We start from the raw sequence: 25,375 nt of genomic DNA, 5'->3' as shown, positions 1-25,375 counted from the left end.
GATGTGTTTTGGAACTGGGTGTCAATGTAGGTCAGTAATGATAGGTGTAAAGGACTTGAGGGCAGCATAAGATAGGGGCAGCAGAGCTTTGGATAAGTCATAGAGGCACAGAAGGAGGCCATTCGGTCCATCGAGTCCGTACCGGCTCTCTGCAGAGCAATCCAGTCAGCCCCATTCCCCGCTCTATCTGGGCAGCACAGTGGCATAGTGGTTAGCACTGTTGCCTCACAGCGCCAGGGACCCGGGTTCAAATCTGGCCTCGGGTGACTGTGCAAACTCCGCACAGACATTCTCCCTGTGTTTGCATGGGTTTTCTCCGGGTGCTCCGGTTTCCTCCCACAGTCCAAAGATGTGCGGGTTAGGTTGATTGGCCATGATAAAAAATTGGCCCTTAGTGTTAGGGAGGATTAAATACGTGGGGTTACGGGGATAGGGCTTGTGTGGGATGGCTGTCGGTGTATGGACCGGGTGCTAGGGTTTGGATGATCAGCCATGATCTCGTTGAATGGCGGAGCAGGCTCGAAGGGCCGAATGGCCTACTCCTGCTCCTATCTTCTATGTTTCTATCCCCGTAGACTTGCAAGTTTATTTCCCTCAGGTGCCTATCCAGTCTCCCCTTGAAAACACTGGGGGGGGGGGGGGGGTAGGTGTTCCCAAACCTGTCGGGAAGAAGGCGGGACTTCAACTTTCGGGTTTCTGACCCGCCTACATCAACGTCCGGCCAATCCGCACGATTTTCCCTTGATTGACCTTGTTGAGCCTGCCCAGCGGCCTCAGCAGGCCAATTAAGGGCCACCCAGCAACAGGTGACGTCACAGACTGCAATTTCATCTGTCAAGAGTTCTTGACAGATGAAATATCAGCGTTTCACAGCTGTTTGAAGCTGTCAAAACACTGACAGTGTGAGTTCTAACCTGAGTCCTTCTGCACAGACTCACTTAGAACTCTCACCTGCACGCAAAGCTGAAGGCTGTCACTTTTCACAGATCGCAGCCGTTCAGCTTTAAGTCCCGGCTGAGTGATGCGCTCCCGACCCCTACAGGAAGAAAGGCTGTTACGGTAAGTACAAGTAAGTAGAAGTTCTTTAGACACACTACACTTACCTTTGCACCCATCACTCACCTGAACACCTACATCGCGACCCCTCCAACCCGACGGCCCGCCTGCTCTAACCTGGCGTGGTTTGGAGCCGTCGGGAATCCCACACGAAACCCCTCAAAGTAGGGATTAGGCTAAAAACTGCCTGTTAACTACCTGTTAATTGGCACTAATCCCTTCCCACCTGGTTTCGGCAGGTCCCAGTGCGGGGCGGTACCCGCCGGCTCAAAGTTGCGTGGGGCGGGGTTTTGGGCGGGATGGTGTCGAGACCCCCGATTTCAGGATTCCTCCTCCTCCCCCCCCCGCCTGACGGCTCCAGGAAAATCTAGCCCCGAGTGTCTCCGCTTCCACCACATCCGTCGCAGCGAATTGAAGTTTATGGACATTGGAGGACGGTAGGCCAGCCAGGAGTGCACTAGAATAACAAAAGCATGAAGGTTTCAGTATCAGATGAGCTGAGATCTCAGATCCCACAAGCAGCCGAATTGCAGTCGCATCCCCACCCCCACCACAAAAACCCAAAATCTGATCATCTGCAGTCCCGCTCACGCAATCTCCGCCCGCCCGGAGCGCTCGGCCCAGTTCGGGCGCTTCCCTCCGCTCGCTCCCGATTGGCCGCCGCTCCACAGAGCGCTGATGTCACTTTGTTTACGTGCGCAGGTCAAAGCTCGCGGGCCCCGAGAGCCGGAGAATCGGAGCCGGAGTCAGGCTGGAGCCGGGCCGGGCCGTGCTTTCGAGAACCGGCACCATGAGCGAACGGCAGAGCAATCAGGACGAGAGCCTGCAGGGTAGGAGCGAGCGCGGCCGAGAGGACGGTGGGCCAGCCCGGCCTGGGGCTGTGGGTATGGAGAGGGGGGTGGATCCACTTTCTCTCTCTCACCCGGCCTGATCTCCCCCTACAGATCACCCCGGGAAACGGTTTTGCCTACTGACCCTTGTTGGCTGCTCCCTGGTGCCGTCGGTCTTTATTTCTCTGCGGGTTTATCGGTCCCTCGATTGGATAATCGGTGATTCTATTGATCGGTGGGGTTGATTGAATTCGGGGTTTACTGATCTCTGGGTTTATTGCATCCTGGGTTTATAGGTGCCCAGGTCTGTTGCTCTGTGGTTTATTGAACCTCAGGTTTACTGTCAGTAAACGCTGCTCTTTATTATATTATCAAAGCAGATTAGCCATGCTGAGTTTTTAACGGATGACAACAGTGCCTCTGTATGTAAACAGAGAATCACCATGGCAGACAACCAGATACAATTACACATTTTCCCCTTTCACGTGTACACTGTGTGCTGCAAACATATTAACCAATTACAAGCTGTGCTGAGTCCTGATAATGGAGTAGGTTAACTATGCAGATCCTTTGTGAACCTTTAATGTGGAACTCTTCTGTCACAAATTGACTTTAATTGTTCACCAACAAAATATTCAACGAGATAAGGTGCTTATTTTGTGCACAGCTGTTATGAATTTCCCCCTTTATTGGGATGCCTCTTCTGCTGTTAGTTGATGTGCATTACAGTAACATTTGAAAACGACAGCCTGCCTATCTCACTGTTGAAGGACAGCAAAGATCAAAGTATTCCTCTGCTTTCTATGCCTCTTCCAGGTACAGTGGCCTAGATTTTCTGCCCCCTCCCCCATGGATTGGGGCAAAGCACTACCTAATTCTGCTTTCCAAGTATCCTGATCCCAGCTGAATTTCCAGTCTCAGGATTATTAGTACTTATGAGGTGGGCTCCACAGCCTCTGACTGAGTTGTGCCTGACTGGGAGCAAAATCTTGCTATGACAGACGTCTAAAACCTGCTGACCTTTGAATGCTGGACTCCTGGGAGTCCTGGGCCTGACAGGTATTTCTTGCCTTCTGCTGGATTGAGTGATGCACGGTCTTATCATTATTTTCCTCCCTACCCCCTCCAACTTTTCTAAATCCATGCTCGGGTGCTGACCAGCAGATGATGACGATCTACAGAATGTAAACAGGTAGATTTCTCACAACAGGATGCAATGGCACATCCCAGCCTTCCCACCAGTACTAATATAGACAAATATATGCAGAACATGCCAGTCTAAATGAGCAACACATGGAGTTTGAAAAGCACCAGACAGTGTGTTCCCTTTCATGGTCTCGCTCCAATCAGCAATGTCCTTAGGCTTTATGTGCACCCCTCCTCCACCCCCACGCTTCTTGGGCAGTAAGGAAATCATCACCAGCTTCCCATCACCACCCAAACATCACTACAAACATCAAGCTGTGTCTTTGCTGCTTGCACTCGGTGACCACTGCACCTTGATCCTGCCTGTAGCCACGTGCCAGGAGTTGACATCAATCGTGGTGCGTACCAACCTTGCTGCCCAGCTGTGCTTGTTTCTTGCACCATGTTTCATTCTGGATATGTTAAATATATGCTTATGTGAGTGCTGCGTGATCTTATATGGACATTGATTTGAAACAGGCTTTGCAGATAACAATAGAAACAAAGCAAATAGAACATGATTACTTGCATAATGATGTTTGGTATTTATTTCTACTTTTGTAATGCTTAATAAGATGATCGATAGTACCGGTAGTACTGCTGGAGTTATATTACACCTAAAGAGTGATTTTAAATATTACTCTCGTGGTGTGGAGGCTCACCTACCAGGAACACTTATTGGGGATCTCGTATTCCTCCTCCTCCCCAAGATTTTCCATCATTAATTTTAATGGGTGCTTGCAAATGGAGGGGTGAATAATGTCCAACTCACGTCACTTCAACCATGCCTTGCCAACTGATCTTTCCGTGCCAGAATGATGAGCTCTTTGGGCTGGACCGTCACATAACCTCGGCTAGCGAAAGATGGCTGTTTGGATGGAGGATGGTGGCACAGTAGTTAATGATGTGGAAGATACATATATATTCTGCAGTTTATACCACACAATGGGTATAATCAGAAACAAATATAAGCAACTCACCTTGGAGTTCAGATTAGGGCATTAAATAGAATAAAAGTGAGGCAGGCCTACCACACCTCACCCCCAGGAGCGCACATCGGGAATTCCCACAATTTTTGAACAAAAAAGACTGAAAATTGAGGGGAGTGTGGCTGCACATTCCCAATATCTGCAGCTGATAGTTGAGGCTATGCACCAGGAGCATCCATTTGGAAAATCAGCACCAATTTTCTTTTAAAAGGTGAAACAAAACCATCATTTGCTTTACCGAGTATGTCAACTGATTAGTTTAGGACATCTATTTATTGATGGCAGCTTGGTTTCTAGGGGAAGTTTTATTGCTTAGGAGCTTTTATAGAGTGCAAAAGAAAAGGAAACAACTGTTAGAGTGACTTATTCAGTGCGGTGTACTGGGTCCATAAAAGGAACGGAAATAGCCCCTTTAATAATTGTGTGCGAGAGGCTTAACGTAATTATAGTTTGCATAGGGTGCAGGCAGGGAAGGGAGAGCTGATTAGAGAATACGTATTACTCAACCCATATAGACTGTTAAATTACTGACATCAACATGTCTGGGCACGTTAAGTGGAAAAATTTCAAACTGTAATCTAGAAAAAACATGGTGGGCTGCATTAAGGAGTGCAGTTAGGCAAAGCAGTGTGACAGCTGCTTTATTTTAGATGAGGGGCCTGTGTACATATAAGTTAATGATTACACTGTATTTGTAGAGCAGATTAAATAAAAGTCCAGAAAGGAGGTGTCTTTAATTTCTATTCAAAAGAAAGTACATTCTACCCTCTTCTGCAGGGGCTACCTTTTATATTTTTATATATAGTAATTACACTGATGTGCACCTAGCCCATTTCCCTGCACCTCCTCAGTCCAGATCAGCTGCAGAGATGTAGGTAATAATGAATCTGCCGTATCTGTTACTGTCCTGGGCACTGGCTGCTGAACTGGAGCAGACTGTAGTTTGCTCAGACTACCCAGATTCAAAATGTTGAACTGGATTGTGCAACAGAGGTTTCTTTTTAGAAAATTGGTGGTGGTAAAATTACAATACCGGCTGTGTAAATGCAAGGGGGGCTAAATTGGGCTGCGTAGTGCCTGTTTTTTAGGTGCTACGTAGCCACCTGATGCTCGAAAATGGGGTCTGAGATGCTGGACGCTATCTTAGTAAAGAGGTTTGCGGGCGTGCACCGAATGACCGCTGGCAGCATGCAGAGCAGGCAGATAATGACGCAAATCAATGTGCAACACTGATTTGATGCCAGCGCTGCCATTTTCCAACTGCACACTCCAGCCAATGCCCTGTCTTAACCTCGCACAGCTGAACATGACGTTAAACGGGATGACGGACCCCCTTCCCTTCCCCCCCACCCCCCCCAGCACTATTTAAAGGGATCATGAACTCTTGATTGCTGGATTATTTCTTCTGGCTGCTGGTGCAATTGTACATGTTTTTGGAGCTTCCCTATACTTGGCTAAAGTTTGAATATTCTACGGTTAGTGGTCTGGCTGGTGCTGTAGTACTTTTCTGTTCATTTAAAAGCTTGTGCTGAAACAAGTTACTTCCAGACATGGGTGGCCTAGTAGGGCTTCCTCTGGGAATTGAGCATGACTGGGAGATTGAGCAAAAGCCATGCAGAGCAGGACAAGCTGCTAAAATCATGAGGCGTCTAGACAGTAGATAGAGAGAAACTGTTCCCATTGGCGGAAGGGTCGAGAACCAGAGGACACAGATTTAAGGTGATTGGCAGAATATCCAAAGGCAACATGAGGAAAATTTCTGAAGTGTGTTCAAGAGAACTTTCTTGATCAGTACATTTCCAGCCCAACGAGGAAGGAGGCATTGCTGGATCTGGTTCTGGGGAATGAGGTGGGTCAAGTGGAGCAAGTGTCAGTAGGGGAACATTTAGGGAACAGTGATCATAGTATCATAAGGTTTAGATTAGCTATGGGAAAAGGACAGGGAGAAGTATAGAGTAAAAATACTTAATTGGAGGAAGGCCAGTTTCAGTGGGTTGAGAATGGATCTGGCCCGGGTAAATTGGAATCAAAGATTGGCAGGCAAAATTGTAATTGGAATAATGAGCTGCCTTTAAAGAGGAGATGGTTCGGGTACAGTCGAGGTATATTCCCACTAGAGGAAAAGGTAGGGCAACCAAAGTCAGAGCTCCCTGGATGACAAACGAGATAGAGAGTAAGATGAAGGAGAAAAAGGGGGCATATGACAGATGTCAGGTTGAGAATACAAGCAAGAACTAGGCTGAATATAAAAGGGAACATAAAAGGGAATCCAAACGTCTTCTATAGGCATATAAATGCTAAACAGGTAGTCAGAGAAGGGGTGGGGGCGATTAAGGAGACCTACGCATGGAGGCAGAGGGCATGGCTGAGGTACTAAATGAGTACTTTGCATCTGTCTTTACCAAGGAAGAAGATGCTGCCAAAGTCATAGTGAAAGAGGAAGTAGTTGAGATACTGGATGGAATAAAAATTGATAAAGAGGAGGTACTAGAAAGGCTGGCTGTACTTAAAGTAGATAAGTCACCAGGATTGGATGGGATGCATCCTAGGATGCTGAAGGAAGTAAAGGTGGAAATTGTGGAGGTACTCGCCATAATCTTCCAATCCTCCTTAGATACGGGGATGGTGCCAGAGGACTGGAGAATTGCAAATGTTACACCCTTGTTCAAAAAAGAGTGCAGGGATAAACCCAGCAACTACAGGCCAGTCAGTTTAACCTCGGTAGTGGGGAAGCTTTTAGAAACGATAATCGGACAAAATTAACAGCCACTTGGACAAGTGTGGATTAATTAAGGGAAGCCAGCACGGATTTGTTAAAGGCAATACCAGTAACTTCAATCACTCCTCCTAATTCATCAACAGTCCCACACTCCTTACCTTTCCTCTATCATTGACCATCACATCATCTTGTTTCTGATAACACAAAATTAAAAACCACCAGAAAATTCACATTCCAATCCAATTTTATAAATTCAATCATTACATAATGCATACAAAAATAAGCTAATCACCCTTTCCCTTAGGGTTTGCCTTCCGTGTGCCTTTACCTAGTGCTCCTACGAGATGCTTCTCCAGAGGCTGCAGCATGGTTTGTGGAAGGCTGCTGACCTTCTATCGAGGAGACTACAGATGGCCTTGGAGGGCGACCTCGAGCAGCTCTGGGCCTATAGGGCTCGGCTTCAGACTGCATCATCTCGACCTGGGCTGCAGCAGTCTGGGCGGGCTGGCTGACGGGCAGCAGCAAGGGCACTGGTGGAGTGACGGGTTGGAGCAGGAATGCTGTCATCCTGGGAGAGGAAAGAAGGTTCGTGCTCCATGAAGCCACTACCACTCTCCCGGGGCGGCACCTCAGCAATCCTTCTGAACTGTTGGAGAACAGATTGATGGAGTGCTGTGCCGCCCTGGAAGCCCCTTTGAACAGTTGTATCCAGGGCCACGATAGCAACAGTTTCCACTACTGCACTCAGACCTTTGATGGAAGCTGTTAGTGCTGCAATGGAAGCTGTGACATCGGCAATCAGACGTTGCATCATGGAGGGTTCCACAAGTGTGCTGATGGGGGTGACCACCCATTCCATGTTGGAAAGGATGGGCTACAAGCTCTGCACAAAGGCCTGTGCCAAGTTGGTGATGGACTCTTCCATGCTCCTTGACATTGTGCACAGGCTTTCTGCTAGGCTTTCAGCGCACCAAGCATTTGGTTACGTACACCCACCAGCCGCCTTCTGTAGCCTGGCCCATCGAAGTCCTCATCTGACTCCTCTGCATCAGAACTAATGTGCGACCTCGCCATCCGGCAAGCTGGCACCTGCGCTGTCCTTCCTCCCCCCCCCGCCCTGACTCCTGTTCACTTGTGCCTGGTGTCTCACCACGTGCAGATCCCTCAACCGAGGATTCCCCTCTACTGTGGTTGACACGGCCCTTGACCGTGTCCGTTCTATTTCCCGCACTTCTGCTCTCACCCCTTCCACTTCCTCCCAGAACCACGATAGGGTTCCCCTTGTCCTCACCTTTCACCCCACCAGCCTCCACATTCAACGGATCATCCGCCATTTCCGCCACCTCCAACGTGATCCCACCACCAAACACATCTTCCCCTCTCCTCCCCTTTCAGCATTCCGAAGGGACCGCTCCCTCCGCGACACCCTGGTCCACTCCTCAATCACCCCCAACAGCCCTTCTCCTTCACCTGGCACCTTCCCGTGCAAGCGCAGGAGATGCAACATGTGCCCTTTTACCTCCTCCCTTCCCACTGTCCAGGGCCCCAAACACCCCTTCCAGGTGAAACAGCAATTTACTTGTACTTCTTGCAATTTAATATACTGTATTCGCTGCTTATGATGCGGTCTCCTCTACATTGGGGAGACCAAACGCAGATTGGGCGACCGCTTTGCGGAACACCTCTGTTCAGTCCGTAAGGGTGACCCTGAGCTTCCGGTCGCCTGTCACTTTAATTCTCCGCATAACTCCCACTCTGATCTCTCTGTCCTCGGCCTATTACATTGTTCCAGTGAAGCTCAACGTAAGCTCGAGGAACAGCACCTCATCTTTCGATTAGGCACTTTACAGCCTTCCGGACTCAATATCGAGTTCAACAATTTCAGATAATAATCCCTGCCCCCATTTTTCATGCAGTATGATTTTGCCATTCCCATTTGCAACATTTTCACAGTATGTTCTTTCAATTCCTTCCTCCCCTCCTAACCGCCCCCCCCCCCCCCCCCCCGTCTCTGCACCTGCTTAATATCGGTTACATTTCCAGCTTTTTCCAGTTCTGATGAAGGGTCCCAGACCTGAAATGTTAACTCTGTTTCTCTCTCTCCACAGATGCTGCCTGGCCTGCTGAGTATTTCCAGCATTTTCTGTTGTTATTGCAGATCCCTTCTCTGTCCTAGCCTCTAAAATGCACGTAATGTCAGTCTCTGAGTTGGTAGTTGCGAGTGTAAGATTGAGTGACTGTGTCTCTTCATCTTCACTGTCTTCTTCCTCTTCCTCCTCTAATTAGAAAGGTTGCAGGTCGTGGGTATCTGAAATGAAAAAGGGACAAGGGTTGGGTTGTGGTGAGGGGAGAGGAGAAAGTAAAAAGTGTGTGCTTACACCATCTGCAACTTGTGAGTCAGAAGAAATTGTGGGATGAGGGAGAAGTAGGATGAGAGAAGGAGGGTTAAGTATCCAGATACCCTCATCATCGATCCCTCCAGCCCTGCCAGTGGCCATGATGGCGAGCACTGTCTCCTCGATGGGGGTTAAAACACGCAGGCATATTTGTCCTCCTCCAGTTCTTTGCTGCTGCCTCCTGTTGTGCGCCACCTTCTCCTGCAAGAAAGAGGGAAGTGTGTCAGTGAATGTCCTGCATTATGTTTGGATGATGTGGCTGCCATGGTTGGATAGCTGCCAGTGTGTGCAAGTTGTGAGTTGTGGGTGCGAGGCTTGCAACAGTATGAAGTGTGTGAGGGTGAGGTAAAGCAAATGAATTGAAGGGTTGAGTACTGATGGTTGGTAGGTGAGTGAACTGAGCAGTGAATGAGGCTAGTGGTGCAGTGGGTAGGATATGCTATTTGAAGATGAACTCACTCAAGTTGGCAACTCGTGAGAGATCGTTAAACTTCTTCCTGCACTGCATCCCTGTTCTTGGAGCAACACTTCTGGCATTGACCTCTGTTGCTACTTGTTCCCACTGCCTCCTGAGTATATGTCTGGAGGGCCTCCTGCCCACAGCGGATACAGGATGTCTCTCCTTTCCACTTCCTCCAGTGCATTGTCTGAAAACCTTGGTGCTCGCTCTCTCGCATGTTCGCAAGTAGGGCTAGTTCGCTATATCAGGCCCCTGCTGATGCATGCAGCCAATGAACAGCATAGGTTGCGCTGGCTGCATGCAGAAATCATTTAAAACAGCAGACAGCACAAATTTACCATGCTGCCTGCAATGCCATGAACGGGCGCCGGTTAATCGCATACCGCAGGCCCCACGGCCATTTTCGGAGGGTTAGCCAATTTAACCCCCAATGTGTTAAATTTTCAAATAATTTTATTTCAGCTGGACTGCGGCCCAGTGTTCTGAGGAGACCTAACAGTCTTGTAACTTGCACCGTAGGCATTGGAGTATATTACATTACAAATAAGTGTCAGTTTAGTAGCTTATTCATGAAAGTGAAAATAAAGACAAAATGCTTTTATAGCAGCAGTGGTTAACCTTAGAAATCCTTCAAAGATAGTCAAGCTCCGTTTGTAATGAAAAACCCATCACCAAATCGATTTACCTTGCTGTTACTATGAAATTGCTGCCTTACAGAAAATATGATTACTAATTTTCCATTCTTTACTCCATATGAAGCAGTGGAATATGCCTCGCAGAGCAGTAGAAACCAGTGTTATTAGTTATAGTTGACATTTTTATAATGGGAAAAGCCTATCTGCCTGTCACACTGTAGTTGCAGGCCTCCTGCCAGTAGGTGCTGCTGTGATAGGAGAAGCTCAGGTCTGCCCGCCATATTATTTATTTCATTCACAGAATCACAGAAACCCCACAGTGCAGATAGAGGCCATTTCGGCCCATCGAGCCTGCACCGACACATATCCCACCCGATCCCCGTAACCCCTACACCAACACATATCCCATCCTATCTCCGTAACCCCACATATTTTAATCTCCCATCAACCTAACCCACACATCTTTGGACTGTGGGAGGAAACCGGAGCACCCGGAGAAAACCCACGCAAACACGGGGAGAATGTGCAAACTCCACACACACAGTCACCCGAGGCCGGATTCGAACCCGGGGCCCTGGCGCTGTGAGGCAACAGTGCTAACCACTATGCCACCGTGCTGCCCTTCTGTGACTCTGATCGTATTTGTTTAATTCCCAGCTCTGAAATTATTAATTCTATGGTTTTGATATTATCTATTTCATTCCTGGCCCTGATTTTTTTTTTAAATTTCTGGCCCAATACCATGTATTTTATTCCATGCCCCAATATTACTTAATTCCTTTGTTCCAATATTATTTATTTAATGCTGTAGCTCTGTTGCCATTTATTTAATTTCTGCTCCCCAATATTATTTATATTATTCTATGCCTCTGATATTTATTTAATTTATGACTATTGTTTATTTTATTCATTGACTCCAATATTATTCAATTCACGGATTCTGTGGTGTATCTACTGAGCTGCTTGCTCAACTCTGATATTATTAATTAACTAATTTTGTTGTTCTAAATCATTGTATCCTGCAACTCACCGTAGCAATGTCTTGGCGCATCTCCTATAAGTGTCACACTTACTTCTACACACTTCACACATCTTAACATATCCTCTGACTCACTCTAAGCAATGCTCCGAGAGATCAGCTAAATATATTTTTTATATAAAGAAGTTTTATCTTAAATTTATCATAAAATCTTTATACATGCATGCACAAGATAATTGTGATATAAAATGATATCAGATGAATAAATTATGATTTCTGGTCAGAGGAGTGGCTAGTAATTTATACAGGAAACTCGATTTACCGCCACCCAAACAACCGGAAATCTCGGTTAACCGGCAAAATTCAGGAGTAGGTTCAGTTAAGTTTTTCTTCATATTAGTGGCCGTTTCTTGATTCTTGGCTGTGTAATTGGGGGTTCCTGCACTTGTTGCTAAGCAACAGGGACGCTTGGTCTGTGGCCGAGGTTCTTGCAGCTGTTGCTAAGCAACAGGGAAGCCTGGATTTGTTCCTGTGTACGGAGCTCTCGTACCTTTTAACTATAACTCTCTGTAATCCGGACTTTTTGATAAACCGGCAACACGCCGGTCCCGTCGGTGCAGGATAAAAAAGTGTTTCCTGGATGTATTAAACAATAGTGAAGGAGCCTGCTATTGTAGCCAGGACTGTGTGTTTTGACCTTGGACTGTTGTTCAGACGCACATTACAATCACAGGCTCTCCTACCCAGTGGGCGTATTAGGCATGTAATGGCATTCTGAAGAGGAACAAATGTGGCATCACTCTTTATTTCCACACTTGATGTTTATAAATATCATAAAAATGACAGTGGCATCAGCTGGCTGTCTGTAATTGGGAGGTTTGCAGTAAGTAAGCACCACAACTCTGGTCCCCATGTGACTGTCACTTGAGTTTGACCAGGGTACATACCAGGAAGCACAATGTGTTGACAAAACAAGAGGGGGTTGTGTGTTCGCTGGTAAAGGCTGCTTTTTCATGAATTCATTTAAGGGAATAACTAGTTTGCTGAAAAATTATTATATAGATGTGTCAGGAATTCAGAGCACAATTTTTTTTAGTGTATTTCTAATTCGTGAGGAATGTTTTCAAAAATGGCTCCTTACTGGTAGTACTTTACTGTGAAGCCGTTTAGCAAATTGTTGGAACAGTACAATCCCTGAAACACTGTTTGTTTGTTAGTGATGCTATATAATATCTGCCCAGGAGCCCACCTGGGAGTGTCTGGAGAATAGCTGTGGTAGGTCTAGGCCAAAGTGACAGCATTTCTTTCTTTTTTTTTTAAAAAAGCACCTTGGTGTAGAACATGGGGACGTTCATAGGAGAAACTTTTTTTTAATTTTTTAAACACAGATTGTGAGGCTGTGGAATTAATGATTGAAGCCGAGATCATATCAATACTTAAGAATGACTAGGTAGGTGGTTGAATGAAAAATGAATAAAGGGATATGGGATAAAGCAGGTACCGCTACCTCTACCTCTCCTTTTAAGTTGCTCTTTAAAACCTCGCTCTTTGACCAAGCTTTTGGTCACCTGTCCTAATATTTTTGTGGCTCGGTATCAAATTTTGTTTGATAACGCACGTGATGTGGCTTGGGACATTTTGCTACGTTAAAGGTGCCATATCAATGCAAGTTGTTGTTATACATGAGATTAGGACTACTGCTTGTGTGGAGGATAAACACCACCATGGACTGGCTGGGCTGAACAACCGGTTTTCATGTTGTAATTTCAATGTAATTCAATAGGGTTAATTTCTATCCTACCCATCGTGCAGTAGTTAAAAACGAGTAGGTTACTCAAGGTCCATGAGGAACTCAACCCTTTCCTGCCATCTCCAGTATTAACCTGCAGGGTTCTCCAGGCGGATTATATGCCAACCTAAAGCAGCCGGGCGCCTCGGTCAGTAGGGGTCCTGCTACGTCAATAGGGCCATGCTGGCATTTTAACCGGGGCCTGAGTGGGGAATCTGCGGCAGCTTTCCCACTGGGTAGCAACAGGTCAGCAGCTAGTACAAAGGACAAAGGGGCCCTCCAGGTATGTCAAAAAATGTCTTTTGTGGGGCCTGGAAGAGGTGTACTCATTCCAGGTCCCATAAGGAAAGTCGCGGCCTCCCCTGCCCCGAACTCTCTTCCCCTCAACCACCCCCACCTTTCCTGTGAGGCCCTCCTGAAACTCTTTCCTCCCCCCCACGTATCTGAAAGCTGGTGGGTGTGCACGGGTAGTAAGTGGACTAGCGGCATTTAAATATGGTTGAGCTGTTCAAATGGCTGTGCCCTTCTGATGCATCTGGTGGGCGGGAAATTAGTTTGCTAGAGTGGTTTCCTGCAGGAAATGCTCCAAGTTATTATCCGACTCTATGTATAAAATTCTATACAGCAGAATCCCCAAAGATCAGTTGGCTCGGCCTTCCTGCCCTCTAATTTTTAATCCTCTCAGGATGCTAAAGCGCACTTAATGTTCCACTTCTGATGGAAAATGTCTGGAAGTGGTGGGATCCAATGAATTTTCCACCCCATTCTGCTCGAGTTGTTCTGGAACATGAGTGAAACTTGAGCTGAAAACCCTGCATTGGGTTCTTTCCTGTTTTTAATTAACATTTTTCTAGTAACTACCTCTCTGTAACACTAGGTGGCATAGTTATACCAAAGAAAATATCATAACTGAAAATATTGCCACTCCTTTTTGTAATTAAAAAGTTTTTTTTTTTAAATAGTAAATTAGCCCAAAGTGTATCTCAGTCACAGATTTTCTATTAGTCTGATATGGGTTACATCCAAAATATGAACTTATACAAGCATACAAAAAGATAAGTAAACTGCCGTCTCAGCAAACCTGTCCCATCCATTTCGCACACTACCCCCTAACAATGCCGTCTCCTGGGAAATGTAAAAAATCAGAGAAGAAACCGGTGGACAATTCATGAAAAACGCTGGGAAGTTGTTCTCTGATTCCTAACAAGAAAGAAAGAATTTTCATTTATATAGCAATTTTACATCCCAATGTGCTTCACAGCCAATGAATTGCTTTTGAAGTGCGGTCACTGCTGTAATGCAGCAGTCAGTTTGCACACAGCAAGGTCCCACATAGAGCAATGAGATAAATGACCAGATAATCTGTTCTGGTGGTATTGGTTAAGGAGTAAGTGTTTGCCAGGATGCCAGGAGCACTCCCAGCAAGCTCCAGGGGACGGGCATGTATACCATTTATCAGAATTGAAGTGTCAAAGTGTTTCTGGCATTTTCTGCCTTTATTTCAGATTTCCAACACCTGTTTATTTTACTCTCAAATTTTCTGTCACCCTGGTCGTTTTCCTCTGCAGCCTCTCCGGTGCTTTGAAATCTTTCACTGTGTGCAGGACCCAAACCGAATACAAAAAGCAAAATACTGCTGATGCTGGAAATCTGAAATAAAAGCAGAAAATGCTGGAAATACTCAGCAGGTCAGGCAGCATCCGTGGAGAGAAACAGAGTTAACGTTCCAGGTCGATGACGTTTGAAAGGTCACAGACCTGAAACGTTAACTCTGTTTCTCTCTCCACAGATGTTGCCTGACCTGCAGAGTGCTTCCAGCATTTTCTGTTTTGATCCCAAGCTGAATACGATGCTCCCAAGTGCAGAAGTACCAGAAGCTTGTATAACCATAGATGTTAACCATAGGTGTTTTGCGCAAACAGCCAGTGTTTTAGAAGGGCTGTTCATGCATTGGCCGTTTTGATATGGAAATCTACGGGAATTCAAACTTTCCATTCTGTGCCTGGATTGCCATTAAATGCATCTCCTCTGACACACACAACACTCTCTTAGAGTTGAGGATGCGATGCGGGCTCTGATTTTTTTTTTACTTTCTAGAGGACATTACTTTTCCCTTTCACAGACTCTTACTCTATCAAGAGTCCTAGCTCACATGCTGATCAAAACCTTTTTTTCCCAAATCTCTTCAGTTTGCCTCCACGCCCCACTGCTGCATTATCCAAGCCTTGGCTCAGAGCAGCAGTGGGTGGAAATTTATGCCTAACTTGTCACTTTCTTTTTCACTCCACCTCAAACATGATCTGAGCAGAAGGAATTGTTGATACTAGGAGAGAGAAAACAAGTAATCTTAGTCTGAAGGGCTCCGTCCCTCCCTATTCCATGGAGGTAATTTTAACCTACCCTGTCCGGCGTGAAGCTGACTGGATCAGATCAACTTCAGTAAAATTGGGCAGGGTGTAAAACAGGTGGCAGTCTAAACTCGCCAGTTTCCTGCTGGGTGGGTTAGGTTACAATGACCCCATGAGATTTTCTGAATGTGACAAAGATGGGAACAGCAGCAGGGTAGAGTGAATTGGGCTGCTGGAAGCTTTTGGTGATGATCATGCCCTGGCCACTCGGAATGAGGTGAATCTAATGGTGAGGTGCAATCAGTTTGGGAACGCCACCACCTGGAATGGCCTTACTAATGGAGTTCGCCCAACCCGAGCAGGACCAGGACCAGGATTGCGTAGGCCACGCCCCCACCCAAGTGGGCTCCTGGAGCCCCCAAGCAGCATCTCAGAGCCCTAAAGCAATTGAGATCTGAAATGTTTTCACCAGGCTACCTGAACACATCCCCAAAACTATATTGACTATAACAGAGTAGCAGGAATCCCCAACATAAAAAAAATAATTAGTTTAAAAAGAAATCCTGTCTTTGGACTGGCCTCTATCTAACAGGTACTGCACAGCTGTTTAAAGAAACTCAGTAGCCCAAGAATCCTTTCTGAAAGTGCCACAAATATACAGTTTCAAATAAGATCGCTATTTCATTCTGTTCATGACTATAGGACCGTAGGGCCCAAATTAGCATTTTTTTCTTTTCTTATTCTCTCTCTGTCCCCTCTTGAGGACACTAACTCTTACTGGATGTGGTTCTGTGGGTGCAAAGACTCTCGACTACAGGGAACCCAACTTGTATAAGGTAATTGCAATATCACTTGCAAACTGCAAATAAATGTCACATGATCAAGCCTCCAGGAATACATCTGGATGGCAAACCCAACCTCCAGCAGTGAAGCATTCCCTCAGTACTGCATTGAATAATCAGCCCAGATAATGGGTTCAAATCCAAGGGTAGACCTTTAACTCACAACCTTCTAACTCAAAGCTAAGTATACTACCGACTAAGCAAGCTGGCAGTAGTATCATACCCCAAAATGCATTAAATCTACAGCAACATTGCTGCACAGTGGACAATCCAAGCATTGGATTGTTAGATTTTTAACTCATTTTTTAGCATGTCTTGCTCTATTGAAGTACATCTGTCTGAGAGTGTACGGAGATCTCCCAGAGCGCAGTATACACAAGGTACAAATTGAATTTTTGCCCACAGTAGTGCACCTGCTGGCTTTAATCTTTATTTATTATATGTTTAGAATAGCCTGCTTACTAACTTACTGGTTTTCTCAAAGACCCAGCTATTAAGATGTACAGAGAAAAACACAAGGAAAATAGGATGCAAATAATGTGGCACAGAATATAAACTGTGCATGATCATTGCTGGTGCAATATATAAACAATGATAAAAGCTACTCTACAACAAGAATAGCTTGCATTTATATAGCGCCTTTCGCATGGATATATGTTCCAAGGTGCTTCACAGAGAGGTAATCAATAAAATGGGCACTAAACAAAAGAAGGAGATATTAACAGGTGACCAAAAGCTTGATCAAAGAGGAGGGTTTGAAGCAGGGTTTTAAAGGAGAGGGAGGTGGAAGGTGTAGGGAGGGAATTCCAGAATCTGGGGCCTAGGCAGCTAAAGGCACAGCTACCAATGGTGAGGCGAGGGGATTGAGGTGCACAAGAGGCCAGAATTGGAGGAATGGGAGGGGGTTGTAGGGCTGGAGTATAGTGATAAGAAGGAGGGAGACCCTGAAGGGGTTTAAACACAAAAATTATCATTTAACATTTTAGGCATGGGGGACTGGGAGCCAATGTTGGTCAGCAAGGACAGAGTGAATGGTGAGCTGGACTTGGTGCAGGATAGGATATGGGGGATGAATGACCAGTTAATCTAGTTGGTTGATTGAGGGAGGAATGTTGACCAGGACTCCAGGACAGTTAACTGCTTTTCTTTGAATAATGACATGAGATATTTACCATCCAGCTCTGAATAATGAGGAGAGATATTTACCATCCAGCTCTGAATAATGAGGAGAGATATTTACCATCCAGCTCTGAATAATGAGGAGAGATATTTACCATCCAGCTCAGCGGGTTTACCATCTTAGCCGAAGGATGGCACCTCTGACAATGCAGCATTTCCTCATTTCTGCACAAGAGTAACAGCCTAGATTATGATCTTGATTTACGCTGTGGGTCTCGAGTTTCTATGCCACTTGCGCCTTCCAGGCACCCAAAAGAGACTCGAATCAGTGTGATTCAGAGGTGAGAATGTGACTGACCTGAGAGAAACTGACAGTCATTAATATGGAATTTGCACGAACTAAAAGGGTGGGATGCTCAAAAGATTATGAAACTGAAGAGAGAATATGAAGAGAGAATATCTGGTTGAAATTTGATCAGCTTTAGACTTTGCATTTTGGAATTCTGATGTGTAATAATGGTATTTAGTCAACATCAGTTTTGTATCATCGAAATCCAGAAATATCTGGTCATTTGCTGCTCCTTAGCTTACCCGAGTATGCAAAAGGTGAGAACATACCAACAAAGTGTTCATAAAATGTTTATGCTGGTGTAGAGGTACAATTATTCCACCAGTAAAAATGTACCTGAAGGAGCTTTGTAAATGTTTGTTTTTTTTAAACATTTGTCACTCTAACAGCTTACAGTATTTGCAAATGTTGTCATCAGAAAGTGCTGTTATGCCTTTACTGATGCAAAGCTTGTTGGGTATAAATATCAGAATGAAGGCAGTGTAGGAACAGGGGTTCCTAGCCGAAGAATTGAGATCAACTCAGAAAATCAAAAACAATAAAATTTAATGAACAAATGAAGCTGTACAGGAAACTGTAGGATACAATGCAAATAGGTCTGGTCTGCTTGAAAGCCTCTCTGGAACTGCTAGAAGGTTCCGAGCTCAACTGCTAGCAGGTTCCGAGCTCAATTGCTAGACGGTTCCGAGCTCTGACGTCATCATGTTCTTCCCGCCGTTGAGAGATCACGTGACGGACGGCATGACGTCATCACGCGGAGCACAGTAAAGAAGCCCTAGTACAGTTAACAGATACATTAAAGGTGCAGCCCCCAGCTGTACTACATTGCTGTAAAAGGAATTATATACAATTGTCCATAATCCTCTGGTGGTTCCGCCACATGCGCCCCCCCAGAATTGCTTTTAACAGAGAAGGTAAGGTGAGAAGGGGTTCTGACTAGTCTGTCCGACCGACTGCGATACCCCGGCAGCTGGAACGGAGCGCTGGAAGACGAACTGGCCGTTGGCTGTGGTTGGGATGACGCTGCAGGCGGAGAAGAGGAGGCCGGCTGCGGTCGACCTGGTGAGGCGGGCACTGGCGACTCGGCGGATGACTGTGGCTGTACTGGACCGGCAGTCGACGGTGGACGACCACAACGAGGCGGCTGAGCGGTGACGACTGGTTCGCTCAGATCCAGATGCGCCGGTTTCAACCGGTCAATGGAGATGTGGTCAGGCTTACCGCCGACATCGACTGTGAAGGACTTGTCACCTGACGAGATGACGCGGAACGGACCTGTGTAAGGCGGTTTGAGCGGGTTTTTGTGAGCATCCTGCCGAATGATGCTCTTAAGATCCACCGGGACATGGGAGCGCTGCAAGTCATGATGCGACGTAGGCACTGGGATGAAATTCCTAGCCGCTTCCTGGTGGCTGACGAGCTGCTGAGCTGGGGACCAGGGTTCCGTGTGAGGAGGAAGAAAATCGCCAGGCACTCTTGAGTGGTTGGCCGTAAACCAGCTCTGCTGAAGAAGAATGCAGGTCGTCCTTAGGCGCCGTGCGAAGACCTAGCAGCACCCAAGGGAGCCTGTCCACCCAACTAGGCCCACGGAGACTAGCACGCAGTGCGGCTTTAAGGGACCTGTGGAATCTTTCACACAGACCGTTCGCCTGTGGATGGTAGGCGGTGGTACGATGAAGCTTGGTGCCCAAACCTTGAGCTACGGCGTTCCAAAGCTCAGAGGTAAATTGAGGCCCCCGGTCGGAGGAGATGTCAGCTGGTACCCCGAACCGAGCTACCCACGACGAGATGAAGGCTCTGGAGACGTCTGCCGCTGTGGTGGCAACCAAAGGAATTGCCTCTGGCCACCTGGTGGTGTGGTCTACCACGGTGAGGTGGTGAGTGTACCCGCGAGAGGAAGGGAGAGGACCAACCAGGTCCACGTGCACATGGTCGAATCGACGCTCTGGAACTGGAAAAGTGGTGACTGGGGCCTTAACATGGCATTGTATCTTGGACTTCTGGCAACTCACGCAGGTATTGGTCCAGTCACGGACGTCGAGATGCATGCCCTTCCAGACGAATTTCTTTGCCATGAGTCGTTGTGACGCTCTCATGCCAGGGTGTGACAACCCGTGGATAGTGTCGAAAATTCTCCTGCGCCATTCGACTGGAACGATTGGACATGGGACGCCCATCGAGATGTCACACAGGAGTGTGGTCCCTGCGGCCTGGAAACTGACATCAGCCACTTGTAAGCTGGAAGGTGCGGTCCGGTATGCCTGCACTTCAGGGTCTGCCTTCTGTTCTTTTGCCAAACCAACATAGTCGACTCCCAGGTGTACTGCGTGGAGCTGGGCGCGGGAGAGACAATCCGCCACCAGGTTGTCTTTGCCCGAGACATGTTGTATGTCGGTTGTAAATTCAGATATGTACGTAAGATGACGTTGTTGCCATGCCGACCATGGTTCCGCTATCTTGGCCATCGCAAAAGTAAGCGGCTTGTGGTCTACAAAAGCCGTGAATGGGCGTCCTTCCAGTAGGAAGCGAAAATGGCGGATGGCCAGAAACAATGCCAACAACTCCCTATCAAAAGTACTATACTTGCGTTCGTTCTTCCGCAATTGGCGGCTGAAGAAAGCCAGTGGTTGCCATGTGCCGTCGACCCACTGCTCCTGTACTGCCCCGATGGCATAATCAGATGCATCGGTGGTAAGGGCAATGGTTGCGCCCGGAAGGGGATGTGCCAACATGGTCGCAGCAGCCAAAGCGTTCTTAGTGTCGAAGAAAGCCTGGTCCATCTGGGGTGTCCAATCGATTGGGTCTTTGCCCGATTTACCTCTGAGGGCCTCGTACAAAGGTTGCATCAACAATGCCGCCTTGGGGACGAACCGATGATAAAAATTGACCATTCCCAGAAATTCCTGGAGGGCCCTGACGGTCTGAGGAAGAGGGAACGAGGTGACTGCTTCCACCTTCGTGGCCAGCGGGACGGCGCCTTCTGAGGTGATTCTGTGTCCCAGGAAATCAATGCTGTGCAACCCAAACTGGCACTTGGCCGGGTTGATAATAAGGCCATGTTGGCCGAGACGAGAAAAAAGGGTACGTAATGTGTTCTTTCGTGTTGTTACTGGCAATAAGGATGTCGTCTAGGTAGACGAAGATGAAGGGCAGATCGCGCAACACAGAATCCATGAGACGTTGGAAGGCTTGTGCTGCATTCTTCAGCCCAAACGGCATACGAAGGAACTCAAAGAGCCCAAAAGGTGTGATGACGGCAGTTTTGGGGACGTCCTGAGGATGCACGGGCACTTGATGATAGCCTCGGACGAGGTCTACTTTGGAAAAGATGGAATTCCCTGCCAGATGGGCCGAAAAATCCTGAATGTGAGGAATTGGGTACCGATCCGGTGTGGTAGCCTCATTCAGGCGTCTGTAGTCGCCGCATGGTCGCCATCCGCCGCCCGGCTTAGGAACAATGTGTAATGGCGAGGACCAAGGACTATTCGAACGTCGAATAGTACCCAGGCGTTCCATTGTATGGAACTCTGCCTTGGCGGCCGCGAGTTTACCGGGTTCCAGCCTTCGAGCTCTCGCATAAACGGGGGATCCTGTCATGGTAATGTGGTGCGCCACACTGTGCCTCGCGACTGAAGAAGAATATGTGGGCCTGGTGAGCTCAGGGAACTCACTGAGAAGACGAGAGAACTCATTTGGAGATGGGACTGCACAGGCAACTGACCAAGACATCGTGGTGCTTCGGTGGCAGGGGACCGAGTGAAAAGTGGAGGCACTGATTAGCCGGCAGTGTCGGACGTCGACGAGAAACCCGTTTGCGCAGAAGAAATCTGCCCCCAGGATGGCCTGTGAGACTTTCGCTGTGATGAACTCCCAAACAAAACGTTGGCCGCCAAAACTCAACTGGACCCTACGCTTTCCGAACGTGCGAATGGCTGCACCATTGGCTGCCTTGAGGGGGGGACCTTGACCGCCGGATTGAAGATCTAGCTTCGACACTGGTAGGATACTGCACTGGGAGCCAGTATCAGAGAAAACGTCGCCCTGACAGGGAGTCTGTAATGTATAGGAGTTTCCTTGCCGACCCGATGGCCATCGCAACTTCGGCGCGTCCCTTAGGCCTTATTGCTCTTCTCAGAAATGGCTGGTTTGAGGTAGGTTTTTTTTTTGGTGAGAAACTGCAGGGCGGACGGAAATTTCTGGCCTTCGCGCCGAAACGAGCGTGGTATGCACACCAGCCTGCAGGAGGAGTCGTCGGATTCGCTCTTGTGGGGGATGGGCACCTCGTGGTTGCACAACATGGCTGTGTGCAGGAGCATATTTTATCCGACTCTGCGGCGAGTTCAGCATAGTTTTGGCGCCTCGTGGCTATACAAGATTGTTGTGAGACGGTGAATATTTTATCCGCTTCCGCGGCGAGTTCAGCACAATCCGTGATCGCGGAATTGGCCAAGGCCGTCTGTACTGGCTCTGGTAGTTGACAGAGAAACAGCTCGTGGAACAGAAAACATTGCGATTCCAAGCCCAAAAGCGTGAACATTTGGCTCATGAGCTCTGAGGGTTTTGAGTCCCCGAGGCTGGGCATGGAGATAAGTCTGCGAGCGCGCTCCGACTTGGACAGACCGAAAATCTGCAGTAAACGTGCTTTTAAAGCTTCGTACTTGCCATCGTTCGGTGGACTCTCGAGGAGGCTGACGACCCGCGAGGCCGTGGCGCTGTCGAGGGCGGAGACCACGTAATAATAACGGGTCGAATCCGCTGCTACTCCCCAGATTGCAAATTGGGCTTCCGCTTGGAAAAACCACGCGGCCAGTTGTTGCTCCCAAAATTGCGGCAGTTTGAGGGTGACGGCGTACGTGTCCATGATGTAACTTCAATGAAAATTGTTCGAAGAAATCGGGGTCACCAATGTAGGAACTGGGGTTCTTGCCGAAGAATTGAGATCGACTCAGAAAATCAAAAACAATAAAAATTTAATGAACAAACGAAGCTGTACAGGAAATTGTAGGATACAATGCAAATAGGTCTGGTCTGCTTGAAAGCCTCTCTGGAACTGCTAGAAGGTTCCGAGCTCAACTGCTAGAAGGTTTCGAGCTCTGACGTCATCACGTTCTTCCTGCCGTTGAGAGATCACGTGACGGACGGCATGACGTCATCACGCAGAGTACAGGAAAGAAGCCCTAGTACAGTTAACAGATACATTAAAAGTGCAGCCCCCAGCTGTACTACATTGCTGTAAAAGTAATTATATACAATTGTCCGTAATCCTCTGGTGGTTCTGCCACAGCAGTGTATTTTAAAGTGTGGATTCTAATAAAGTTTGCATTGTGCCTATCACAAGTCCAGGAAAGTTAATGCAGCATTGCATTAATTTTATTGAATAGATCCCGTCAATAATGTCTAGTCATCTCACGATGGCAGAAAACATGGCATGGAACAAAAGGGTCTGTCGTGGGACATGACTGGGCAGTGACATTTTGAAGCCCCTGACAACCTTTGAAGAGTGCTGGCCTACATCAAAATGGAGACAATGGCAAGCACTCATGTTGAGGTGGGATGGAGGTGTGTACCACCTTGTATGTTTTAAATTCATGCTACCTGCTCCTGCTTTACATTACAGTAGTGACTACACTTCAAAAATACTTAATTGGCTATAAAGTGTTTTGAGACGACCTGAGGTTGTGAAAAGGTGCAATATGAAATGCAAGTATTTCTCGTTTGCTAACACATAGGCTTAAATGCTCTCATATGGAGAACATCAGTTTTCTTCTGTCCTGTAGCAGATAAGGGTGGGTCTTTTCCCCAGAAGAGGGGGGAAAAAGAAACAGGAATGAGAAAAAAAACTTTTTTTAAACATTGGCAGTCCTGTTTGAAAAGTGGGCTATGATGCTCTCCCACACTTCACCACCAGCCAGCAGTGCGGAGTCTTCTGCGACTGACTCTTTGGCATTCTTTTCATCTTGATTCCTCTCCTCTCTTTCTGCTGTACCTCATGCTCCTCCAATATGAGGCCTCTGAGTGCCAATGTTGTGCAACATGCAGCCCAATGTAAAATGTCTTTCAACTTTCACAGTGGAATATGGCAAAGGCACACCTAGGTGATGCAAACATTGCTTGAACGCCCCTTAAGCTTGCTTAATGAGCACCCAAATTCTCTTGTAGAACTCATTACATTTTTGCTGCACTTGAGTACAGGACTTCACCAGAGGGAGTGTGAACTATTAGGGTAGCACGTATCCATAGTCTTCCAGGGCCCAGCCTTCCATGCGACTGTCCCATGCAAATAAGTCTGTTAAATTGGACTGCATCAAAATTAATGAATTATATGTACTCCTTGGGTTGCGTGTATTGAAATTTATGATTTTGAGCGGCTGGTCACAAATCATCTGCACATTGAAAAAGTGAAAGTTTCAATATCACAAATGCAGAGGTTCACCTGATGCCTGTCGAGTCTCTTTTGGGTGCCTGGACGGCGCAAGTGGCATAGAAACTCAGTGCAGTGGTTCCCTTGACTTAGAACAGTGCTGTCACCCTCGTTGTTCTTGTTTGCAGATTATATAGTGCCACAACTCTTGACGACAGCTTGGCTCAACCTAAGTCTCTTCAGTAAGCTCTAGATAGATCTGCCTTACACAAATCATCTTAAACTGTGTAGATGGTAGGCACAATGCTGTGCTTTCTGCCCTCTCAATGCTTCCTGTAGTATCCACCAATTGCTCTTCCCCTTTACCTTAATCTACAATTGGTCCTGTACCCCCTCGGTTGATAGTGAGTATGTCCAGCAAACGTCAGTGCAATCCTCAGCAAAACTGGTGAATACTATTCCTTACGATCAGAAGTGCCTCAAGCTGATTCATGTGCCAAATATGACAATGCTGCCCAAAGCAAGAGTGATTGAGACTCCTAAGGAATGTGTGTGTGAAACAAATACTCTCACACTGAAGCTTCATTTGTTTGATTGTGTGGGCCTTCACTCAGATTTGATCCTTCATAGTTCAAATGCTTGCTCATCATTTGGGCAGCAAAGCCACATTTGGTACATGGAACATCTTGGTACACTTTGCATTGCCATCAAATTAAAGGCTGACCAAAATGCATGAATATAAGCAAGTGCATAGTTGAGAACGATCAGTTAAATGACATTGGGTTCTGTCCCTCCAAAGTTGCTGCTGAAATTCTAATCCATGAAGAGTGGGTGCTTCTTCTGCCCACCTTAGTTATGTGACTCTGGAAGTGTGGGGGCGATCACAAAAATGCTTCCAATTTGCCTAGTAAGACCTGCATCTGCTGAGAGCAGGTGTTGGTCCCATTTTGGGCCTTAAGTGGGGCCTACAGTGGAGAAGGTAAATGACAATTGATCCCAAATTACCATTGGAAAAGGGGTCATAGTGGCCTTGGACTGCCACATTCAGAGTGGCAAGTTGCCGCTGCGACTTTCTGGCAGCATCGTAGTTCGGAATTCTACAAGTGTGGGTCATCTGTTCCAGTATTGAAATGTTCCTGGACAGGGAATTTGGGGTGGGGCAACATGCAGTGCAACATCCATCATCTACAAGGCACAAGTAAGGAGTGTGATGGAATACTCTCCACTTGCCTGGATGAGTGCAACTCCAACAACATTCAAGAAGCTCGACACCATCCAGGACAAAGCAGCCCATTTGATTGGCACCCCATACACCACC

The 25,375-nt window shown here is 47.0% G+C and overlaps 1 protein-coding gene across 1 annotated transcript in view; it reads left to right on the top strand.

Annotated features, from left to right (window-relative positions):
• The first annotated feature begins 1,737 nt into the window (after window positions 1-1,737).
• Window positions 1,738-25,375, top strand: part of bnip3 (BCL2 interacting protein 3) — a 59,802-nt gene continuing 36,164 nt past the window's right edge. Inside the window, exon 1 of the mRNA XM_085994707.1 lies at window positions 1,738-1,886. Within this exon, the coding sequence (XP_085850833.1) occupies window positions 1,847-1,886 (40 nt within the window). The 5' untranslated portion in view covers window positions 1,738-1,846. The remainder of the gene's footprint in view (window positions 1,887-25,375) is intronic.

The sequence above is a fragment of the Somniosus microcephalus genome, chromosome 8 (assembly GCF_052327205.1).
Source record: "Somniosus microcephalus isolate GS21.2 chromosome 8, FLI_Smic_1.0, whole genome shotgun sequence".
In the NCBI taxonomy this organism is placed as follows: domain Eukaryota; kingdom Metazoa; phylum Chordata; class Chondrichthyes; order Squaliformes; family Somniosidae; genus Somniosus; species Somniosus microcephalus.
Note: the sequence above shows the minus strand (reverse complement) of the source record. Positions and strands in the feature narration are given on the sequence as shown.